The sequence below is a fragment of the Montipora foliosa genome, chromosome 6 (assembly GCF_036669935.1).
Source record: "Montipora foliosa isolate CH-2021 chromosome 6, ASM3666993v2, whole genome shotgun sequence".
NCBI classification, from domain to species: domain Eukaryota; kingdom Metazoa; phylum Cnidaria; class Anthozoa; order Scleractinia; family Acroporidae; genus Montipora; species Montipora foliosa.
The window spans coordinates 72,388,652-72,413,651 of record NC_090874.1 but is presented as its reverse complement, the minus strand read 5'-3'; the positions used below and the strand labels follow the sequence as shown (position 1 = coordinate 72,413,651).

Sequence of the window (25,000 nt, the reverse complement as noted above, 5' to 3'; positions counted from 1 at the left end):
GGCCTCAGCACGCCAAACTTAATCTGGATAACAAGTTTTCCCTGGCTTTTGTAAAACTTCCAGTGGGAACAGAAGGTGGGAAATTGAAGGGATAATACCCCTTAATTCAACTAAGGGTTCATATTCCGATACTAAAAGGAACAAATTTATGTCGTCAATCCACTAACTTCAGCCTCCGCAAATCCATTCTTTTCTTGGTTGGTGCTGCGAGTGTCTCATGGTCACGAATCAAATTTTGTCCCTTTCCCGTGAAGAATTGAAGTACTTACATCATTTTAGAGCTGTTTACAATAATTGAGGGTCGAAATTGTCGTCTTGATTGCGCTTGTCACTGTGATATGTGCATCCCCGCACACCTATCACTAGTGATATGTGTATCTCTTGAAACATGGCGGACAGTTAAATGTGTATTCCCCCCCCCCCCTCCCTCCCTCGCCCTTCCCTTCAAACTCTCACCCAAATGGTTGTTGTGAACAGTTAAATCAAAGGTGGTACAGAGTGAACTGAAAAAAAGCCCTTTGAACTATAAAATCTGCTGTTCTTCGCTACGACTCGCGGGCTGAAGAGATCTTATTGTTGTCGTGCGCGGGTTTGAGTTTAGACAATTGTGTATCTATGAAAGATTTGCTTACGTTTGCTAAAAAAAACTTCTCACTTTAATATTTACCGATTAAAAGAAGACTAACTGGTTTCCAAACGGGGCTCGGTTTCAGTTATACCTGTAACCCCTTTCATGAGCTCTGCTATTCTCGATTTTAAAACGCAGATTGGATATTAAGTAACTCAAAATATCGCCCTCTATCTCTTTCTCGTCCTTACAACACAACGCAAATCGTACGCCATTTTGTCCGTTTAAAATGAAGCTTCATTGTTTCTTGTATCCCCCAATGGGTATACAGTCTAGTGATATGTGTATAGGCAGGGCTTTCAAAATGTTTTGAAATAGGTGGCCGACTATGGAAAATTGCTCAGTAGGCGGCTGTGACAATCGAGGGGCTTCTGGGGACATGCTCCCACAGAAAATTTTGAAATCTAGAAGCTCGGAAATGCCATTTTCAGCGTTCTAGCATCGATTTCAGATAATGACAGTTTCATTCAAAGTCACCGTTTTGAAAGGCAGAAATAAGCGAAACGATACAGTCACATTTCGAAAGCGGGTTTAGATTTCGCTTCGCTTCCACATGTGCAATACTCGGTGGCCGAATGACAAAAAAAAGTTGCGTCGCTATTAATTAGCAGAATAATTTTAGATTTCAACACTCGTGCTAGTTTGATTCAAGACATCTCATCTCGCCTTAATAATACAGAGCAGTATGAATCGCTTCTATAATGCAGTTGGGCACCACGCGTAGACGGTAATCTAAACATCCATTGTTCTTTTGTTCTGACTTATTTACGTACAGACAGCAAAATTTGCATTTTTCAACGATTTTTAATTCAATAGGCACGACTCTATGATGACTATCAAATCAGTCGGCCGTAGTATATTAATTTTAAATATCGATTAGTATAATAAACAACGTAGTAATCGTATGGTCGACAACTTGTTAAATGATTACTAATGTGTATTGGCCGAATTTCTTTACCCAACTGAGGATCGTGACGTTTTTAAGCCAAATGAAAAAAGTGTGTTTACAACTTGCTGTTTTCGTTTCTCTACTGTGGTGTCAGCTGGAAGCCACCAAAAGAAGAAGCAGAAGCGATCGAAGTCACCGAACGCCCAAACAAGGTTGGCCTGGCCACTTACATACAATTCGAGATATCGACAAAACATGTCAATGCGAACGGCACAGGATACAGCGGACAATTTGAGCTTTCTTTTGAACAAAGCGTTCATCCTATTGCATATGTATTATTGCTGCAAAATTGAGTTTGAAGTTACTCTGCCGTCTTAAAGATTAATGGATATGAAACCACTGTATAAAATAAATAAATGGGGATACACCTATCACGGGGATACACATATCACTGTGACACATTGTTTGTAATGAGTACGTTCGCACTCCTTTTGTAGCCGATTTTAGATTAAAGAGAAATCAATAATGAGTTGCACGCCGTGTTTCCCCGCGCTCAGCGACGGCCGCTTGTACTGATTTCGAGGTATGATTGGTTCAGTTGGTTCTCTGTTTATTGTGACTGGCCGATGAAATTAGATTTTAATTCAGGACTTCGTTGAAACTTAATCTGTGTCAACAAAGGAGACTTTTGTCTTATTGGTCAATCCATTCGTTGTGTCCAGGTTACTGTTTCTTTTGCACATCAACGAAAGGAATTGAAAATCATGGCGCCCCATGGAAAATCCGACTGTCATCAAATAGCAATCTTTTTTTTTTCGCTTTTTGCAGGTGCAGTTCCTCGGCTTTGGGAAACCAGACGAAGAGTCGATAATTTTTCTTTTACTCTTGAAAGCATAATCACTTACGGCTTCATAAAACTTTGCCTCTTGCTTTTTCCTCTCTCAGCGGTGAGACGGCTGATTAACTATCTCATTAATAAAGCTCCCTGCACAGTGACTCAAATTCCTGGGCCAAATACGCCCGTGTACCTGAACGGGAAAATGGCAACAGTGATGGCTTGTTGCACTCCCAGGAAGACTGGAAGTGGATTGTCAATTTGCTTAACACATCATGGCGGGAAAGTTCATCTTGGCCTTGTTGGTCAGGATTCGCAAATCAATGATGCTTCAGTGGTAGTCGCAGAATTTGAGAGAGAGGTAGATGACTTAGTGAAGCATTTAGGAAAAAGAGCTTTACCATCTCATTTGCGATGGCGGTATAAATCGGCAAACCAACGTGTAATTGACCTTGCTGATGAAGGAGAAATAATGGATGAAGCAATTGTTTGACTGAAAACAGAGAGACACATTTAAATGCTGCTCCGTGTATGTTCCATCCTTTGTAATATATTTTCGTAGCGCGCAAACCAGTATTTAAAAGCATATTGTAAATAATCCATGTCGTATATTTGCTCAGGTGATTATGAGAGTACCCTTATTTTAATTTAATTTCATTTGTTTTTCATTCTGTTTATCAAGAACTGCTCAGGCAATAGTCCTTTTGAAAATTAGGGTCTTAGTATTATAACTGTGGCCGTGGAGGCCGTGGTTCTTTAGGTCAACGTGGAGGCCCGTTTCAAAGTACAGTCTTAGCGGGAGTCCAATTTTGCAACCGTTGGCCGGACCACAATTGTTTTAAAACTCCCGCCAAAATTTGTGAATTCCTGAGACTACGCGAGAGAGTCTGAAACAGTTCTGAAGTGTTTTAATTCGTGAACCTCTTGGCTCTGAATTAGCCAGCTCCAGTGGTCGTTAATCTCGATGCCGCTGACTAAAGGAATATCTCCCTCAGCCTCAGACCGGAGTGAGCTATGTATGCGGCAGTCCTCAAGGAATTAATGCGTGTGCGGTTTATAGCGAAGAACGAGCGAGGAAATAAGGTCTGGCCTTTCACTAAAAAGTCCAGCCTGTTAACTTAAAAAAAAAAAAACTCACCTAACCTTTCCGTTTTCTTTCAATTAGCCGGGAGCTTGTTCTTAAAGACGACCCTCTGTAATTATCTGGCCCAATTTGTTCAAAGGTGGATAAAGCCTGGTTTCCATAAGATCTGCAACGGTCTGCGACCATCAGAAGCTGTCTACGTCGGTCTTATCGCAGACGATTGTAAACATAGGAGGCAAATGTTTCCATTTAAATATGAAGCGATCGGAGACAAGCGTACGACTAACCCCCCGCGAAGCGAGGAGAAAAAGGAGTGCACTTACTTCAAGTGTGATTGGACGTGTTTCAAGGCGAACAATAGTGTGTCGCCGATAGGACACAGATCATCTCAGACACACGTTTCCATAATAAATTGTCTTAGTCGGAAGCGTCGTAATGGTCGGGAAAGTAGAACTAGATTCAACTTTCCCGATCATCCAGACCGTGTGACGCAGATCGCTGCAGACGCCGGGGACAGATGTTTCCATACGTCTGCGACCAAAGTTTAAAGGAAACCTCCGCTAAAACAAGGATACAACTTCAAAATATTTAACATAATGTTTACAATCAAAATTGTTCAAACGTTTTCCAATGGAATCCTTTGTATCCGAAATATAGGAATTTCAAAAATTTCCTGGGCGCCGCCATCTTGAATAATTGTGACGTGTTATGGTTGCTCTTTTGTATTTTCACAAAGAGCATTTGTTTTAAAACAATAGGGCAACCATGACACGTCACAATTATTTAAGATGGCGGCGCCCGGGAAATTTGAAAACCAAAACAACCTTTCTTAAAATTTAATTATTTCGGATGCAAACGCTCCCATTGGAACACGTTCGAACAATTTTGATTGTGAGCATTATGTTAACTATTTTAAAGATATATTCCTGTTTTAGGGGAGGTTCCCTTTAATAGAGGGGACTGGTTTTGAAGCTCGGCAAACATCAGAGGAGAAAACAAAGATACCAGGATTTAGGTTGGAAAGTCCACGACTCAGTGTGCACAATCTTTTGTTTTGCTCTCATACACTATGCACGAATTACGTAACTAACACGTTGCTATTGGTTAGTTTTCCAGTGCGGAGTAAACAACTATTGTGTTTTGTGCACGGTCAAGGCCAAAAAAGAGAACAAAAACCAACAACTAAGAAATTTGTCGGGTTTCATAACCATTCCCCTCTATTAACTATGCTGTGACGTGACACAGACCTATCGGCGATCGTGCATGTCGCAGACAGTTGCAGATCATGTGAAAACAAGGCTTACCGTAACAGAGTATAAAACAATTCACGTCAAAGCTTGCTAAAGTCTGCACACCCCTTTACTTATATGTGCTTAGAGTGTGCATACTCACGGTAGCGTTAGCAAATACGAATATCTATGCACAGATTGAAACTGTCGAATAGTGATTTTATCTGTTGGTCAAAGTTAGTATCTGGCCTTTGAGCAACTGGGGCTTAAGCAATATGCTGAACTATATGGTGTAGTATTTAACGAACAAGAGAGAGTATTTAATTACGTTGTCCAAGTCGAATTTTATCTTAAAAGAGAGTTATAAAGCTATCATTTATGATTTTAATTTATATTAGCTTTTAAGGTGTTATTGTGATAACACAGTAGAAAGAGAATTATCTGTGATTTGACGTTTACAGGTAAAATGTAAATAAATAAATTAAACTTTATTTTAGATGCTCTTTGCTTCAGAACCAGATGCTGTACTTTGCTGGGAAAAGAAAATGTCTTGTAAAACCAAAGAAAATAAGAAATTTTTTGTCCACGTGTCAGCTGCTTAAATAGTTTTCTGTTCTCGCAGTCCGTCTACTGGAAATTTGTTGCTTTTTTTGTTTCCAACAAGTGTTTTACCGGTCTTAGTTTTTTTGTTACATGTTATGCAGCCTTTCAACTTGAGTATTCCACCCCTACTGGCCTGAGTAAGCTAACTTTTGACCGACCTACTTAATTTGCCACATTGATTCCAAAGATTTTGCGTGTTTTTAACTTCGGGAATCATAGATTGGAGCTGTTTTTGGCGCTTGTTGTTTTGAAGACAGGTAACATGGGCTTGGAACTTATGGAATTGGTTATCAATGAAGTCTTGAAGTGGAACTGTACGGGTTATCTCGTATAGCTTTTGATTAGAGATTATGAAACTATAATCACCCTTTTGTGGGTCTTTCTTGGCATATCCTTTGTAAACCATTTTTCGTAAGAAACTACGGTAGATCACGTCAAGTCGCTCTTTTTCCAATTGGGTTAAATTCCATGCTTGGACTGAATACAGAGTCCTTGAGCGTACTAAACTGTCAAGTAGCGAAACGCGGGCTGGAAGGCTGATATTGCGGTTGGTTAGTGCACGTCGGCTTGAGTTAAATGCTGTGAACGCTGCTTGGATCTAGAAATAGTGTTAGGGAATCTGAGGATACATGATATCCTAAATAACTGATCTTTTTACTTTTTCTAGCACGCTAGTTGAAAAGGGTTGCAGGTTGTTCATCTGGTTTCAGGTTGAAACTCACTGATTTTGTTTTATTTTCAGCAATAACTAGACCGAATCTCGTTGAAACTGACTCTACCACTGCCAATACCTTATTGAGTCTCGTTTCATTTGTATCAAAGAACACAATATCATCAGCATATAAAATTTTGAACATACGCCTAGAACCACTAGAAGGACCCGTTGAACGCAGCTTACGCGGATTGCATTCCCTGAGAATTTCAATTTTGAAGTTTACACCTGCGTCTGGAACTGATGTCTGGATTTCCGCCTCAACCACCGAAAGTACATATTGCAAAAACAAACAGAACAGATTTGGACCTTCGTCAGAACCCTGCCGAACTCCGGAACCAAGTTTGAATGAGATCATGTACCCGATTTGATTGCTGCTGTTGTCTTTTGATGAAAAGCGGGTAGAAAATTGCAATTTTAGTAGTACCAAGCATTATTTTAACCATTTTCTTGTAGTTGCGATCGGCAGAGAAGATCGAATGCGCCGCGAAAATCAAGAAATAAGCGGTGCATCCCCTCAGATTTGTTTTTTTATCAATTGTTTGAAGCAGTAAAATGCGTCAACAGTTCCAACGTGCTGTTTAAAGCCGTACTGGCAGTCAGCCAAAACATTGTGGTATCTTGCGTTTATGCGTTTGCGGCATAATTTGGTGACTGTTCTCGATAGTGTTGAGATGAGACTGAGTGGGTGGAAATTGCTTGGAATTGCTAGATTGCCTTTTTTATGCAATGTACTGATTGTTCCTCTCCTCTACTCATCCGGAATATCCTCAGACTCCCAAATGACTGTTACTAGCTCGTGCAAGATTTCAATAAAATCTGGACAATCGTTTGAATAGCGCAGTAGCTCGTTAACTGAATCATCACTTCCTTCAGCTTTACGAAACTTGAATTTTTCAACTATAGTCCGGATTTCTTCTAGACTAGGTGGGCTGTCATCGATTTCTGGTGCTGCCGCTAACGTAGGAGGTAGGAACGGTTCGGTGGAATTTAGCTCGGGTGGCAGCGGTAATTGGTGATCTTTGAAATGAGAACTCAAGAAAATGTTGTACAAACTCGAGTTCGGTGCAAAGAGGCTTTTGAACCGTGTGTTTTAGTGGGCCTTGTAGATCTTTAGCTTGGCGGAAATAACGCTCAGCCTCTCTGGCTTCAAAGACTTCTGAAATCTCTTTTCCCTATAGTACCGATTCATAAGCTTAGATTGTAGTGCTCGTAACTCTTTGATGCTTGATTTTTTCTTCACTGGATCTTTACAATTATAGGCTTGCAATCTGGCTGAAATTTACTCATCAGTAACCCACGGCTCCGACTCGATTTTGGCTTTTGAAGTTGGTATAGTATCGGTAGCAGCTGTTTGAAGTGAGTTTGAGATTATTTCATGCATCCTGTTTAGGCTATTGTCTGAGAAGCAACTGATTTGTTCGGCTTGTTGTTGTAAAGATTGTTGATATTTTAGGCGCCGGGATATCAGGATCACTAGTGAGTAGCCTGTAATTTGGCTTTGGAATACGCGGTTTTTTGGTTGCTTTGCGAAGTGAACCAGTTGCGTGGTAAGTTGACGGAAATGATAATACAGCGGTGATCGGAGTTAACTGGGTTCGGGTGGCTGCGGCAACTGACTGTGTGAGCATACTATGCTTTTATCGACTAAAAACCAATCCAACCGTCTCCTGTATTTTGTGGCGTTGTTGTCACGGAAAGTCCAGGAATGACACGCTCTCCTATTTTTAAAGTATGTGATTGTTCCAGAAACATTTTGTACTGTCTGGCGGCGGCAAGTAGTCCTGGTGAAACTGGTCGCGAGAGCGAAGTTTGATTAAGGCACAAGATAGAACATAATCGATCAGACGTTACAGTGGTGAATCGATCAGACCAGGAGTGGATCATGACTGCGTCAGCCTTGCACTCCCCAAAAAGCAAGCAGTGCAACAGCCTTGTTTCACAATAGCAGCTTACCCCCTTCTTCGAAGAGCTAACGCTCGAAACGTTAGCTCCCAAATCTCAACACAGTGGTTATTTACCTCAATCAACTCGTTTTATGCTTTTTTTTACATTTTTTATTTCCGTAACCCACCAACCCAGAATTTTGTTTTTGTTTTTTTTTAACCAAACTGCCTAAAACAAGGCAGACAAGAGAAATTAAGTAGAAACTCAGAAAGAAACTTCCAAAGACAGAAAGGAAGAGTAATTTAAAGAAGGTAATCAAAGGGGATGGGAAACTAAAGCCACATGCTCCCCAGTTCAGCTTTTTAGAATATTTTCCTTTATTAGTCGGAAATCAAATAACGAAATGTGAAGGAAACGTTAATGGTAACAAACATCACAGAATCTCCCAGCTTTGAAAAACTATTCTATTGGCTACCTGACACCTATTTGCATCCGTCTTAAAGGAAATCAACGCTAATCACTAATGAGCTCATCCTTCAGTTCCTTTTCGGCTGAGATTAGTTAGCATATCTACTTAGCTTTGGATCAACCCTAATGAAGACAACACACAAGAGTGTCTCAGAACTACAGTAACATTTAAACTATGCCCAAGCAACACTATTGTTTTCACGGATTATCGGTACTGCATGTTGACGAGAAAATTTGGCAGGCGAAATATCGTACAACTCCCTTGTAAAAACAATTACTGCTACACAAGGAAACGTTGTCGATTTAAAGCAAGGAACTCTACTCAGCCTGGGCACTGAGCGGCAGCGTTAACTATTTTTTGTGAGGCCCAGGGGTGCAAATTTAGCAAAACTACGCTCGTCAGGTAGGTGAAAAGGTAAATTTACTAGTTTGTTGTTTATCAATACCTCCAAATTTATATTATCGTTACAAGTGAACCGTATCATGGATTACAATGGCACAGTCGGTTAGTGCGCGGCCTTGGTGCAAGAGGTCCTGAGTTCGATTCCCTGATCGCGCAACCTTGTTTCGACTTATTTCCTTTCCGTGTAGCTAAGTAGCTTTAAATACCCGTAAAACGGAGCACTGATGGAGATGGGGAGTAAAATGAGCGCGCCGTCGACCTCAGGTTTGTCAGTTGAATTACTGTTACGAGTTATCGGCGTTAAATATGGTTACTTTACTGGGTATCAGTTTCTTTAAGAGGCCTCTTTTTCTCTCTTCTAAGTTTTGTAGAGGGATAGGTTGTTATGATTTATTATTAAGGGATTTTTAATAAATTTTTTGGGTATTTTATACAATTATATTTGTCGGTATGATATGCGTCAGGGGTTCATACAGGCTACCGTTGATTGACACGACCACATCAGAAGAGGAGCATTTACACCGCAAAATCGCTCAAAACCGAAAACCGCTGCACATTATGATCAAAAAGGAAAACCACAGGCAACCATACACGTTTTTAAAACCACAATCGACTCATTTATTGGATTAGTTTGAGAAAGGGGAGTAACTTCGTAGAATTTGCACGCTGCTAACGCGCACGATTGCCGAGCCAAAACCGAAGAGGAAAAACAGAAAACCACATCGAATACCAAATTCGAAAAAGTGTTTGTATTTTTGCCGAAAACCAAAAAAACATATGTTAAGAATGGCGAAAAACCGAAAAACCGAACTACAAACAAGGCCAACGTCCCATCCATCAGCTTAAGTGTAATGTTATCACGGTGTTTAATTAAAGAAATGCTATCACTGATCAAATCGGTGACAAAACATGCGATGTTACGTATAATTAAGGATAAAACGTGCCATAAGTAGTGCCCAGGAAAAACAATTTCTGTTCTGTGGCATTTGGCGTCACCGCACTGACTGATTTAACTTCTTACTTCCTTCTATGATGGGTGATATCTTTTCCACCTGTTGAACGGAGAGCCCTTATTATTGGTTGATTTTGCTTCTGTTTTCACTACATAAGCTTGTAAGGGAAAACTAGTGCCCAGGAGGATGTCATTTGTAGGATTCGTGTATTTTACTCTGTTCCAAAAGAGACTACGTGAATCTTAACACGACCGTGGATAAACGAAACTGTTGGAAAACATCGTCGAGAGAATTGAACATTTCCGCCTGTGAGGTGCTCCCGCGTAGGTGATACTCTTCATCTGAAGCAATTGTCGCAACTACCTTTCTTGAATAACACCATGTTATAATTATTCATTTTTTGGCCTCCATATATGGCCTGTGAGGGGATCCGTAAGTAATATGCTTCATTCCGGCAGTGAATAAATGGTCATAGGAACCACCCTTATTACCGATTTGTTCATTATGACTTGTTGTAAGTTATACTATTTTCTTTACTACTATGATAGTGCCTAAATGTTTTGAAACATGGCAATGCCGTGGGACAATCACACCAATTACTGAAAACTGCTTACTACGCTGACAGAAAACACCTTGTTTGATGGTCTTCCGCAAGGTCATAGACGTAGCGGATGACACTTGTCGAACACATTTCGGATTCCACGAAGTATCGCATACATGAATGCATTAAGGAATTTATCATCCAAATTAGGTTTTTCTTTTGTATTGTTCATCAACAATTTAGCTTTTAAGCATGCAGCTATTAAAACGATAGCATCTGTCACATTCGAGTGTTTATATTAAGGCTTTGTTACTCGAGATTTCAGCACCATAATTCTTTCAAAGTTGAATTACCCCTTGATGGAATTGAGAGGGAACAAAAAGTCGTTTGACGCCATGTAATTACAAAGCAAATTCCCTCCGCTTCCTTAAATTGACATTTTTGTGTTTTGAGAGTAAACTTAGATGCCCAATTTCGACACACAAAATGACAGCACATTGGTAAAAGGTTTGAGGACTGTAATGAGGTCCCGCCAAAGAGGTGTAATTTCTGGCGCAATACACTCATGGGGGAATTCGGATCAGACATTTAACATACACATCTTATCTCACCTAATAATTCAAGACACAAGAGTTTTTATCGCCACATCTTTCGACAATAATGAATGACTCCCTCGGAAATCTATCTGAAGGGACACCCCAAATGGACCACGTCGCAGAACCACTTGGACTTCGGATTTTTCGTTTGACAGTCTACGTGGTTATATTCTTGTTGGCGACTGCTGGAAACGCTCTTGTTATCTTCGTAGTTTACAAAACTCGTGAACTACACACAGGTAAGTGTTATTTGGACCATACCCATTATCATTTTAAATTTCATAAAAAGAGATGCTTGAAAGGAGATGAAATTAAAGAAACGCGTGCTTTGTAAACCTGAATATTTTTACCATACCTTTTACTAAGACCGAAAGGAATGGTTGTAATTCCATAACTTTATTTCTATTTGCGGTAAAAACGGCATTCATTTGAACAACGAAGGTTTACATTTGCGCTGAATACTGCTTGTGTCACCAGTCTTATAGAAACTGGCTAAAATTTAGTTATAAAATAACCGAATTTCAAGTTGTATATGGGAAACGTGATTAATATAAACAGCGAATTTCAATTTCCACATGACTGTTCCTCTCAATTTAATTCCTGAATAGTTCGGCTAGTTTATAGAGGTTAATCAAACAGGTAAAATGTAGCTTTTTTTTTTTTGAAAAACGCGAATTCGCTGCATAGTATAATAAATGACGTACTCTGGTTGACTTCGCCTTCCTCTGTTCCATCAGGGTTCCTTATCAAAACGGCAATCCACAACAAATGTTAATGCAATCGACAGCAACCCCTCCAACATGTCTTTGCAGTGTTTTTACAAGCATCGCTAACATCGTCAACTTAATTATCATGGAGGGTCTCACTTGTGATTGCATCATTTTGAGTAACGCATTGATTGATTCAATAAACAAAAGAACAGATGCGTCACCTCTTTGGTGAATAGTGAGAAGTACATTCTTGAAGCTATTGTTCCTATTGACATTTTTCCATCCAAGACGACGATAAGAGAGCTTACATGGCCTTTCATCATTTAGTTTTCAAAGACAAAGCATTCACAAGTTTTCTGTCCAAAGGTAAACACTGGCGGTTACTGCATTAGTTAAGCTCCGTGAATATAAGTCTTTGCGGCGACAGCTAAACTTTCAATTGGCAGCGTCTTTTCCAGCCTGCGCTTATTCATCATTTTTTAAGCCCTTGGATAACAAGGAAAACAGGAAAAAGGTGTGTTTTTTAGGTGTAAGACCATGACCGACAATGGTTAAAGGTAAATTGCATACAGTTAGAGTATGATTTACTGCGTCCTCCTGACAAGGAACTTCATAGCCCGCGTAGCTAGCGGTTTCTCGATCTATAGATCGTTTTCACTGTCACGCAATAAATAAAAAAAACGAAAACCATCCGGTGGAAAAAGTCAAGAATTCGTGATGTTGTAGAAGATAAATGAAGAAGACACTTCTCCAAGTTTTAGGCCCGTGCGTTTCCCCAAACTTCAGATATTCGTCGAAATGTTTCGCAGAAATTTACAGAGCCCAGTATGAAAACGCCATGTTGGTGCACATCTGTGGTGCACCAATATGGCGGCCGGAAAATAGTGTCAACATCTGTTACTTACTTTGGCTATCTAGGCGAGTGATCATCTGTACTGAACAGACAGCTATTTACTTAAGCACTTTTCCTAATGCTTTAAGTTCTAAAAAGGCTCAAAACCATGAGATAAATATATATTTCTCAATAAACTTGATCGTCGCCTCGTGTCACGCACCGCTATAACTCAGAAATTCAAAATGCTCTGGTTTCCAAACGAAGCACGCTATTGAGCTTTAAAATTGCAAATGGATACAAATTTACCGCCTCTTATGCCTGATGAGGATAAAAACTTTCGTGGCTCTTTAGTTTTGGATTTTAGAAAATGATGACGTCACGTGAAAACGATCTATTGTTGCGGAGTGCTAGAGATTTGGGGCGGCGAGAAAAGGCTGGGGCGGGGAAAAGGAAGAATCCCCTTCCCAGCCTTCTCGGGGCTTCACGGCTCAAGATCAGAACCGCCACTGCTACACGGGCTAGGGATTTCAACGTAAGAGAAGCTACACCGTTTGCTCGTTTCCTTTGTTGTTATTTCATAAGCTGAAACTGCAGCATCAGAGCTGAGATCAGTATCAAAGTTGTGCCTATTGATATCTTCAAGGCGAAGGGGTTGAATATTGATATATTCATCCCTTTGCGGATGGACAAGCTGACTATAATTGCAATCAGTTCCAGCTAGGCTTTGGTAGATTGTGCTAGCATAATTTTAAGCATAATTTAGCTAAACGAGCATAATCCGAGCTTTTATGCGTTGAAAACAAAAAAATCCCATCATAGTTCTGGAATAATTCAGTTTGTGTTCTATTTCTGTATTGTTTTTGGAAAATGTTGAGGTATGTGCTGAGGCCAATGGTCAAATATGGTCTGGCAGACCAGGTTTTTCCTGTGCATGACTCTCCTCAAGCCACCACGCTTATGGCTCGGCGGCTTGGCCCCTCAGGCCACAGATCAAAGATGGCGTCGTCCTCGATTACAACTACTTCCAGCACTTCCAGCGACCAACAATCTCAGTGATAACCTACCCCATTGGTCGTCTACAGTTATGAAGGTTCTGCTGGTGCAGCCCTCGTCTGCAGCCGCTGAACGAGTATTCTCTATTCTTAACTCATTGTTTAACGATTCACCAGAGCATGCTCTTGTGGACTATTTACAGGCTTGCGTAATGCTTCAGTACAATAACCGATAACACAGAGATTAACAACATGCACAGTTGTCTTTGTACTGAACTGAGGGCTCTGCTTGGATGGTGTCTAAAACAAGTATGCGGGCTAAAACTTCTGACCCGGATTCAGAACCCAGAAACGGTTGATTTTGATAGCATTTGTTAATCATTTGGCTTTTTGAGTTGCGCACATGTGTATTTGCGATGCTAAAGACTGTAAGACTGGAAGGTGGACTATATGAATGTTAATTGAAGTCAGAATTGATAGAGTTAAGCTACTGGTGATCTTTATTTTACTCAAGATCTAAGTAGCATAATTTCGGTAACAGAGAGCATAATTTTCAGAAAGTAGCATAATTGTGGCATAATTTCTAAAAATTATGAGCACTGCTTAAAGCATAATATACTTTTTGTTTCGGGCACAATATACCAAAGCCTAGTTCCAGCTTCTGCTCCGGAATTGTAGAGACGTGGTTTCGCAACTTGGAAACTGAAAATATTTAGTTTTACCCTGGCTTATTTCAAAACGGGCATTCATTACCGATTCCATTCAGTCCATGTGTGGTTTTCTTTCTGCTTTATGGCGTTTACACTGATATGTAGTTTGTATAGGTGGTTTGCAGAAAACTCTAGAGACACAAATAACAATGTTGTAATATGCAATTGCTGGCAGACGAACAAAAAGAGCTAGCGAGAGATCTTTAAGCGATCAGGGAAAAGCCAACTGTAATTTTGAGTTTAGTTTGGAATAAACAAGCACAGTAATTTTTTTCAAAGACGAACAAATTTGCACGAGACCGTAGGGCCTTACAAGTGCTTATTTATTCCAAATTGCATGAGAAAAATCATGCTATTTGTTATTAATGATATACATGCAAACTTTTAGCCTTATAATACCTGCACTATTCTCACTGCATAATTAATTAGCTTATTGCAAAGCATGCGTTATTCCATCGCATTCCCCCGTTTTCGCCCGTGCTATAGCGCCAGTAATACTTTGCGCCATTTGGAATTTAAATTTGGTCTCTCCGCTTGGAGCGTGGTTTTTTCGTCCTGTACTCTACAATGACAGTCGTCTTTTGGGACCTGCCCGACTCCCCTGGTGACGGTTGACCAAGCTCCTATCTGCCAATATCCTCGTTGTATGCCTACTGCCTCATCAGTCGCGGACTCTTCCCATAACTTAATGGGAATGCAGTGAGGATATAGTACTAATTTCACTTTTCTTTATTCTGTTTGGGATTCACTGACGAGCTCTCAGCCAATCAACTTGCCTGCAGTTGTTTCACTTACCGCTGAATACACTGAATTTTTTTAATTAATGTATATTATTAATGGAAAACAAGCGAACGACGGGGTGAAACTTGCGTTGTTTGACTCAACTTAAGCTCTTTTTGAGCAACTCTTTAAAAGATATGGAAGCGAAGTAGAACTGGTCAAGATTTTTAACGATTCAAATGACACCCAGAAACCCCAACGGTCTTTTGCCATTTCACTGCCGACGAAGAAAAAATATTCTATTTGTTCCCCGCTGCGGAAAGCGTTTTGCAGATTTCTTCTTAGTAATCTTTTTTTTTTTTTTTGTGGCTTATACTAAGGTGTTTCTTTGGCTTCTTCCCTGCTTTTGCGGGGAAAAATCGCTTCGTTGTTACTTATGTTGAAGTCAGGCTCCAATATCGGACCACCCACAATCGGGTTAATCTTTCAAAACTTTTCCTGATGATTACCTTAATTTGATCTCTTAAACCGTAGCCATCATCATCATCATCATCATTGTTGTTGTTGTTATTGTTGTTGTTGTTATTGTAGACGCAAATAGGTAAAAGTAAATTGGTTTTACATTGCAAGAGTAAGTAATAATAATAATAATTGATAAACTGAGGCTTGTATTTGGTTGGAAAGGAGTGGTTTTCGCCGGAAAATGAGTTTGGAAAATGACTCGGTTTGTAAGAGGAGACCATCCTGGCCACAGGGAGCCCGCACAAACAGTATGTCTGTTTGTATGTTCGAAATATAAAGAAATGTATGGGAAATATTGAAGAGACCTAATATTATATAGTAAACTTACATCGAGAAATGACTATGTTAAAGCTCAAAATAAACGTAAACCTACCTCGGTTGTTGTGTATTGTCATTTCTGCGGCTGAAAATGGTGAATTTGAGCGATTTGGTGGGTTTTCCTTTGACTGTTACTACACGTCCTCAGAAGGAGACAAGGGTGGAAAGCTCATTTTCGACCGCTCCAGCGTCAAGCCGATTTTCACCCAGAAATTAGAATCGCCCGCCTTTCAAATCGAACACCAGATAAACTGAAAGGTTGACGCTTTTCCTCGTGCCATTCAATCGAAGATCCATTCAAAATCCAAGCGCTAACCGCCAAATAATTTTCGAGAAATGCAGCTTTCGAAGCTGGGATTTCGTGTGCCAAGGAGCAACCGTCACGCTCTGATTGAATGTTGCTAAACAATGCATTTTACGTGCCTAGCAACGAGCTCCTGACTTTTATTGAGATGTTTAAGTGTTATTTGTTTGCAGTGACGGGTTTTCTGATCGCTAATCTTGCAGTGGCTGATCTTGGAGTGGGACTTCTCTGTATCCCGTTTACAGTCGTGTACTTTGAGCTCAATTTCTATTGGCCATTTGGTCCAGTTATGTGCAAACTACTCCCAGCTCTCATGCCATGTTTTGTTATGGGATCTGTGGGCACTATGTTGGCGATTTCAGTCGGTAAGTCTTGGCTGTGTGCGTGAGTTGGGTCAGCTTTAAGCAATTCTAGTACGGCTATATTTGCAATGGAGCTCCTCTCCCGTAACCACCAAACCTTTGTTCCGATAATCTTATACCCCATCCGGCACACCAACAAGAATGTTTAATTAACCTGGGTTTAACAAAATGAAAACCACTCACAGAAAAAAGTACGACTGGCTTCTACATAAGATTCTGGTGACTTTCAATACATGCTTTGATCTGTGCTAAATTAGTAGTCAAGAAAAACCAGTATTCATGATAAAAAGAAGAAAACACTTTGAAACCGTGTTTAACTAAACACCTTCAAAACATGTTTAAGGCTTGGTGTGAACGGGACATTAGTTTTACGCAAAATACAGGTCTCTTACATTCGTTGCAAATGGAGACATTATGTGTTAGAGTGCATGTTATCCATCGATAATTTCTTTACTGCCCTGCTTTGACTGAATAAACAAGCATCAGTTTATTTCAGCTTATTTCTTTTTACGGTGGTAGTCGGTAGTGCATACAGACCACATCTGCTCTACATAAAACATATTAAACCGATTGTTTATTGCTCTCCGCATGTCATCCCTAATTTTCCCTGCTTTCTCGACAGATCGACATCAATCCATCGTGCACCCATTTGGGATGCGCGTCACAAGGTTTCAAGGAAAGCTCATCATGTTGCTGATATGGTTGACAGCTCTCCTACCTGCATTTCCTATTCTGGGAGTCGTGAACGTTGTAAGCTCCCCGAACGGAGAACGTTGCGAAGAGTCATGGCCCACAGGATTCCCCTACGTAAAATTTTACTTGTTATGTAGTTTTGCATTAACTTATGCTATTCCGCTTCCCATCATGATTATCATCTACATAAAAATAGGGCTGAAGCTTCGTCAGGCAACCAAGGAAGGCGGCGATAGACCCGGGTTTACTCAAGCTCAGGCAACCAAAAGAATCATCAAAATGTTGTCAGCGGTGGTTATTTGTTATGCATTGTGTTTCCTGCCATTCCACACTTTGTACTTCATGATTGATTTTGGTGGATTCCAATCCAGGCAAGTTACTTAGAAGTTTTGCGATAACTTCTCTTAAAACAGTTTCATTATGTTTACATACCTATTACATACCTCTTACTAATAAAGTTCGAGGGCTGTACTGTAAATTACAACGTTTCGCACTTGGGCCATAAATCTAAGGGTAAAAGCACTGGTCCATAATTTACCGTGAGTATGGACCGAGAAAACAAAATTGGTCAGATTTTTATCATATCTCTGTGGTAATCAGCCGCGCAGGCAAGGAAACTGAGTTGAAGTCAAGCGGGAGGTTCAACTGCCACTGTGACAAAGAATGCCGTGTCAAAATCCAAAAAGCGAAATCTTCTTGGCTGTTTGAAATAGTTGTTTGCAACTGAGATTCAAACAGTTTTACAAGTTTCTGAAAAAGTGAAAAACTTGCTCTACAGAGGACGGGAAAAAGCAAGACCCCGGGAACGAAATTTATTAACATCCTTCAGTTCACTTAGCTAAACATTTTCTGAAAAAAAAACATTACATATTTGGCAAATCACATGTTTATTTCTTCGGATACGTTTACTTAAAATGCTTGTTTTTAGAATTCTTGTTCTTCCCCCATGCCTAGTGAGCTAACTAACTTCAAGAATCCACCATCCAACAATATAAGATTTATTCAAATTGGCCTAGTCCCTATCAGCGTCAAGTGTCCATTTTTAAACCAAGTTTTGCGAAAAAATTAATAGACGAAGTCGACTAACTCAATTTTGTACCCAGTTTAAACCCTTTGGGAAGAAAACGTTTTGTTCCAGGTATTTCCGTACCATTCAAATGTGAATGCTACATTATAATGCAACTACGATACACAAAAATCTTAACCTCGACCTCTTCTTCTTCGCCATCGCATGATCGGTGGAGTAACCCAACAGATTTACAAAATAACGAAATGGTAGACAGATGCTTTCCACTCAGTGCAAAACTGACAATTTGATTTTAATTCTCGTTTACAGGTACAGCTTCCTATTGCAGTCCTATTTCCAATTGCTGATGTACGGGAACAGTGCAACTAACCCAGTGCTGTATGCGTTTCTTGGTGACCAGTTTAAGAAAGGATTCAAAAGAGCCATTGGCAAAGGAAGTAGGAGGGGGTTTCGGTCATATCCACAAAGGACGTTTAGTACTCGCACTTCAACAATGTAGTTAAAACTGTTGCATTGCTAATATTCAAAAACGATGCTGTTCCACGACGCATCCGATAGAAGTTGGGCTCAAACATTACAGCTTCAAAACGTAGTCTTAGCACGGTCCAGCTCAAACCGAGATTTTTCTTCGAAAGAATCAACGTCATCCTGGGGGTCGACTTTATCAGTGACTGAAGACTTTCTTGTTTCGAACAAATAATGGAACTTACGTCTTATACGCTCGGACGAGGAGGCATCAAGTTGCCATTTTTTTTATTTTGTTGACACCCAGCCAGTTTTGCACACCATTTTATTTCTCTTGATCTTGGACTTGGCAACAAAGATTGTAGAAAGGAAATACCAAGAATACTATAAAGCAAATGCTTCAAAAGCAAAACAGATTCTATTTCGTTATTATACGAAAGTAACGTCAACAGTTTAATTTAGAAAAAAAAAAGGCTTATGGTGTACGAGGCCACCTAAGCAGAAACAGCCATAAGTCAAAGAGGGACTTTGCCGAGTGCTGGAACATGTAGATGTAGATGTAGAACAAACAAGCAGCGTTTATTCAGGGGCCTTTCGCGGCAACAAATACGATATCTTGTGTTTCGAACTGCTCCCCTTTCGGTGCCTTGTAAGTACTAGGAGAAACAAACCAATAGGCGTAAGTTAAAAATTGCACACTCATGCTTCTTCTATCTGATTTACCTTTTAATAGGACCTGTCTAAGAAAATAGGGAAGTTCCTTAATTTAATGTTTTCGCAATCATGAGGACGAGGCGAAGATAAGGAAGTATGAAATGTATATTGCCCTCCACCATGCCGCAAATTTCAAATGAGATTTCATCACTGTATTCAGATATCAGCTACGCCTTGAATCAAAGAACTAAAGGCAGGAAACTGGATAAGGTGTTGTATTTTCAGCCCTCCTTCGATCCTTGAGTCAGAAGCACAAGCTACATGCAGGAAAGTTCTTTTGGCTCTCCACAAGTTTTCTCGAAAAGGCGTCCATCAGTTGCCTCATGGATCCTCATACACTAAAGGCCACAAAGTTAACATATCTGTTAAAGAACATTTAATTAAACATGTAATTTAAATCACAAATCAAGTGTTGATTGTGCTTATCAGCGTTGTCTCTAATGGGGTGCTTCAGTCACAGTGGTCTTACACTTCATCTAAAATTCTAAACTAAAAAATGAAAAAGAAAAAAAGTGATCCTTGCAGCAATGCAATGTTAACTTCTCTTGCTTTTGTTTTGAAGTATAGTTTTAGAGTATATTCCACACATTGAGGTCCACATACTAAACTTCATTTTGACCCGGATGACCCTCCTCTCTTCAACTTACCATACAGAAATCTAAATCGTGAAGTTTACTATCGTAATGTCCTAGATTAATAACTAGTGTTAACTACAGTTTCTTTTAGGAAGGACCGGCGTTGAAACAAAAAAACCTCCGCAGTCAGAGCCAAAATTTAACAGCACTTTAGTAAAAATTTGGAGGGTTATACACAGGGCGCCGCGCCAAAGAGATGTAATTTCTGCCGCAATACGCTCAGACGCTTGCGGTATGACCCTTTGCCATGATGAAGATTAAATTAGAACAGGCACTTTACTTACCCGCCTTATCTCACTGAATAATTCAAGTCAGAGAGTTTTTATCACAACATCTTTCGAGAATAATGAATAACTCGCTTGGGAATCTATCTGGAGAGACACCAACATCCCAAATGGACAACTTCTCAGAACCACTTGGACTTCGGATTTTTCGCTTAACACTTTATGTGGTTATATTCTTGTTGGCGACTGTTGGAAACGCTCTTGTTATTTTTGTAGTTTACAAATCCCGTGAACTACACACAGGTAAGATGGTCTTATTCGGTTCATTTTCAGTTTAAATTTAAGAGAAAGAAACGCTTGTGAGAGCCGGATGAAAGGAACTCGGCGCTTGTAAACATGTGTTTTACCACAGCTTACATCATACCTTCATTCCGATGTGCGGCAAAACGCGTATATTCCTGAGAACAACGAATTCTTACATTGGCGCTGAATACTGCTTTTGGCATCAGTCTTATGGAAACTTACTAAAATTTCAAACTGATAACTACATTCAAGTTGTGTTGGAAAGGCGGATGAGCACTAAACACAGAATTTGTTCCTTCTAGTTTATTTCCTGGCTAGTTCCAGGCTAGTTGAAGTTATAGAGGATAGCTAAGCAGTAACAATGATAAAGCCTAACTGATGAAAAGCAAGGGGAAACTATAAGAGGAAAAATAGCGTGAACAGCTTTAACAACGTAGAGTGACTCATCTGTTCTTTTTGTTTGAAGAATTAATCAATGCATTACAAAAGTGATAAAAATAATTCACTTGTGAAACCTCAAGGGTGTTGGCAATGCTTGCCTGTAAAAACACTGAAAAGACACATTGGAGTGGCTTGCTGTCGATTGCATTTCACGGTTATATAATCTATCGTTTTGATGGACTCGAGACCGATGACAGCGATGTCAAGAGAACGTCATTATATCTAATTTGCCAATTCGATATTTTTAGAAGTTTTAAAGACACATTAGCATTTTTCTGTTCAAAGGTTAGCAATGACGGTTTCTGCACTTTTTATCCTCCCCTTGAAATCTAAACTTCCAACCGACAGCGCCTTTTTCTGCTTGCGTTTTAGTTATTTTAATGAAAGCTCTTAGTTCAAATTTAAGATGGACGTAACGGACCGGAGAAAGTGTTTTTTGGGTGTACGATCACGGCTGACGATGGGTAACAAGGTAAATTGTCTACAGGTAGAGTACATTTTACTGGGTCATTGATAAAGAGGCTTCAGTCAACACAAGAGGAGCTATATCTTTTGCTCGTTACTTTGTGCCGGGACTGAAAAGTGTTATTAATCATGACTCAGAAACTCAACCTGTGGCATTGGAGCTGGTCATTGTTGTATCCATTGATATGTTCATATTCACAGCGAATCGAAGGGGCTCAATATTGATACATAGGCAGCACAAAGACCAGGATATGGCTTACGTTGTGTGTCAAGCTGTCTCGGAAACCATCAGTGTTCTTTAATTATTTTGTGATCCCCATTTGTTACTGTTAATTACAGTGGTTATCAGTCAGATCTGCTCACGTTAACGAACACAAATTATAACATTTATGATTGTACAATGCATGCAAACGAAATAGTTACTGTAACAAAACGGCGATATCTAGATCCAGTACATGAAAATTTTATCATTTAGGAGCCAGAAGAATGGCCGTTTTTATACTAGAGACGCATAATCCGTCCAGACGAATTATGCGTCTCTCATGTTATCCGTCTAGTGTAAAGACGGGACGAACTATATGAGACGCATAATTCGTCTTGGACGAACTTGGGCGAACATTTTTTCTGCGTCTGTTAATTTCGTCAAGTATAAAGACGGGCACTAGACGCATAATGCGTCTGGACGAACTTTCCAGTTTAGTGCGTCTTCGAAGACGCACTAAAATAAATTCTTCGTCCAGATGCATAATGCGTCTTGTGGCCGTCTTTATACTAGACGAATTTAACAGACGCAGAAAAAATGTTTGCCCAAGTTCGTCCCAGACGAATTATGCGTCTCTAGTATAAAAACGGCCAATCATATGATTTTGTATTATCACGTTGTATGGTATTGTCGGGCATTGAGTCGTATTTTGCGTATCTTGCGACCAGGGTCAGGTTTATTTAAGTTTCGCGCAGTACATACTGTGGAGTTAGGAGAACATACTAGGGATGCTAAAGTCTGCCTCATGATTTCCAAAGTGAGAATACCAATAACAACGCAGAATTTGTACTGGTTTGGACATTAATTCTTAGCCGGGGTTCGTTTTTTTGCAGACAAACGTCTGTCTGAAGTAAATAACGCCTGTAGTAGCTTCATGGCGGCGAGGTACATGTAATAAGTTTTGCGGCTTCAAGTTCAAGTTTATTTTCAAAAATGAATAAAATAGAATAGACCACGTTCGATATATTAAAATTGAGTCCTAAACAAAAGGCATCATCTCGAAGCTCTGGGGAATAAATATAAGGAATTGTGTGAGTTTATTCGTCAGAGCCTCGAAATGACGTCTTTTGTTTAGGACTGAATTTTAATACATCGAAAGAGGGCTATCATAGGACGTTTTCAAACAAACTCTAGAGACACCAATAAATAGAGAAACGTACGACCTCTGGTGGACGAGCAAAAGACGCTAATGAGAGATCTTTTGTTTTCGTCCACCAACATGGCGGCGATGACGTCACGTGAAACCATCTATATGGCACGATAGTAATAATTATTCAGTTTTGTTTTCAATGAGTAGATGTCAACATAAGCATTCTCCTCAACGCCGAGTACTGTGAGCAGAAATTTTCTAATTTGCTTTTTGAATGGCCTTTTTGCAAGCAAGCGCCAATCAGGATGAAAAGAGATCCATAATCTCGTTCCAAAGTTGGCAAAAGACTTCAACTGTATGCTCAGTCGTGATTCGCTAATGATCAGTCGCGATTGTACGCTCAGTCGCGATTCGCGGCTTCAAAACAAACGCAATCATTTCAACCCAACTTCTAAACGATCCCTATCCTGCGAACGCAGACGTATTTCCGGCGGTCGTTTCTCTAGAAACGACCGCCGGAAATACGTCGCGTTCGCAGGCTAAACGATCCCGGGCTGGTAATTGTTCAGTTTTTTATTTTCTTAATGCCCTCCAGAGTGATAACAAAAGAAATACATTTAACGTTCTAGGGGCATAAAAAATATGCCTTCTCAGACGTCATTTGAAAAGCATAAACTATATATCTCTATTGTTTGTTAGGTCTATAAGGTTTATGTAGCCCCACATTCTCTAGCCTGCGAACGCAGACGTATTTCCGGTCGTTTCCGGGGAGAGAAACGACCGCCGGAAATATGTCTGCGTTCGCAGGCTAGACGTTCTCAGCAATCAGACTGTTTTTAAACGAGTTCTTAAATTAAACATATCTAATTGGCTGGAAAGAAGTGGTTTCGCCAAAAAAATACATCTTAAAATGACTCGGTTTGTGAAAACGCTACTAATGTTATCACGTTTAAATGTTATTTGTTTGCAGTATCGGGTTTTCTGATCGCTAATCTTGCAGTGGCTGATCTTGGAGTGGGACTTCTCTGTATTCCGTTTACAGTCGTGTACTTTGAGCTTAATTTCTATTGGCCATTTGGTCCAGTTATGTGCAAACTTCTCCCAGCTCTCATGCCCTGTTTTGTCATGGGATCTGTGGGCACTATGTTGGCGATTTCAGTCGGTAAGTCTTGGCTGTGTGCGTGAGGGATGGGTGGGTGGGATGTTAGGCAATTCTAGTCTTTACGTACTAGCAATGGGGCTCTGCGCCTCTCAAAGCTTTCCTGCCGGAAAAATAAGTTCCCTTTTCCTTTCCCACAACCACCAAATTAAAACTTTGCTCTCCTAGCCTGTTTCTTGCAATATTACCTCCCCTGATCTGTACCCATATAAGCCGAGCGCCTAACTCAAGTTTCTAGTTTCAAATTCCTCATACATACTAACTAATTACAATCTTCACACATGACTCACAGTTGCCCAGGTAACATAATAAGTCACGCCGTTCTTCTACGTTAGGACTACAAAAAATGTTAATGTAAAATGGTATGGTGTTTCATTGGTGTTTATATAATAAACAGAACGTTACATGACCGCTTGGAGATACGAAACTTCTCTTCTTGCGTTGAAAAATGGTTTTCAACACCCGCATATTATTGCCCTGATTTTTTCTCCTTTCTCGGCAGATCGACACCAATCCATCGTGCACCCATTTGGCATGCGCATCACAAGGTTTCAAGGAAAACTCATCATTTTGATGATATGGTTGACAGCTCTCTTGCCTGCCCTTCCTATTCTGGGAGCAAGCTCCCCGAACGGAGAACGTTGCGAAGAGTCATGGCCCACAGGATTCCCCTATGAAAAAATTTACTTGTTGTGTAGTTTTGCATTAACTTATGCTATTCCGCTTCCCATCATGATTATCATCTACATAAAAATAGGGCTGAAGCTTCGTCAGGCAACCAAGGAAGGCGGCGATAGACCCGGGTTTATTCAAGCTCAGGCAACCAAAAGAATCATCAAAATGTTGTCAGTGGTGGTTATTTGTTATGCATTGTGTTTCCTGCCATTCCACACTTTTTACTTCATGTTTGATTCAGGTGAATTCCAATCCAGGCAAGTCAGAATAACTTCTTCCCACCATGTATACGTTTTAGAATGTTTTACATTCCCTCAGAAAAATCCGTTACCCCCCCCAAAACTGCCGAAGTACCCGATGGCCGCCATGTTGGATTTGCTATTATCATGCAAATCAGCTACACACTTCTTAGGGGGCAAACAACAGACGTTTGAGAGGTTATAACGAACACCTTAGCCACGCAGATGATTTGTTTCACGTTCATTTAATGTTTATCACCTAAGCAGTAAAATACAATCATTACACAAGTTACTTCGACGTTTTTTT

At 40.1% G+C, this 25,000-nt stretch overlaps 3 protein-coding genes across 8 annotated transcripts in view; all 3 read left to right on the top strand.

Annotated features, from left to right (window-relative positions):
* LOC138008364 (uncharacterized) overlaps positions 1 to 5,367 on the top strand; it is a 10,310-nt gene extending 4,943 nt beyond the window's left edge. The window contains exons 3-4 of one of the 2 annotated variants that reach the window (XM_068855679.1): positions 1 to 75; positions 2,346 to 5,367. The exon at positions 1 to 75 is cut by the window's left edge and continues 108 nt beyond it. In XM_068855679.1, the coding sequence (XP_068711780.1) occupies positions 1 to 75; positions 2,346 to 2,845 (575 nt within the window). In that variant the 3' untranslated portion in view covers positions 2,846 to 5,367. The remainder of the gene's footprint in view (positions 76 to 2,345) is intronic. The other variant, XM_068855680.1, reaches the window with a different exon arrangement.
* Positions 5,368 to 10,753: 5,386 nt separating this feature from the next.
* LOC138006286 (neuropeptide Y receptor type 2-like) overlaps positions 10,754 to 25,000 on the top strand; it is a 15,267-nt gene continuing 1,020 nt past the window's right edge. The window contains exons 1-4 of one of the 4 annotated variants that reach the window (XM_068852522.1): positions 10,754 to 11,067; positions 16,113 to 16,304; positions 16,924 to 17,365; positions 18,331 to 18,363. In XM_068852522.1, coding sequence (XP_068708623.1) covers positions 10,893 to 11,067; positions 16,113 to 16,304; positions 16,924 to 17,365; positions 18,331 to 18,363 — 842 coding nt within the window. In that variant the 5' untranslated portion in view covers positions 10,754 to 10,892. Of the gene's footprint in view, positions 11,068 to 11,413; positions 11,905 to 16,112; positions 16,305 to 16,923; positions 17,366 to 18,330; positions 19,598 to 25,000 lie in introns of those variants that run through there. The other 3 variants (XM_068852519.1, XM_068852523.1, XM_068852520.1) reach the window with 3 other exon arrangements.
* Positions 20,145 to 25,000, top strand: part of LOC138008363 (neuropeptide Y receptor type 2-like) — a 6,788-nt gene continuing 1,932 nt past the window's right edge. Inside the window, exons 1-3 of one of the 2 annotated variants that reach the window (XM_068855677.1) lie at positions 20,145 to 20,362; positions 23,591 to 23,782; positions 24,282 to 24,711. In XM_068855677.1, coding sequence (XP_068711778.1) covers positions 20,182 to 20,362; positions 23,591 to 23,782; positions 24,282 to 24,711 — 803 coding nt within the window. In that variant the 5' untranslated portion in view covers positions 20,145 to 20,181. The remainder of the gene's footprint in view (positions 20,363 to 23,590; positions 23,783 to 24,281; positions 24,712 to 25,000) is intronic. The other variant, XM_068855678.1, reaches the window with a different exon arrangement.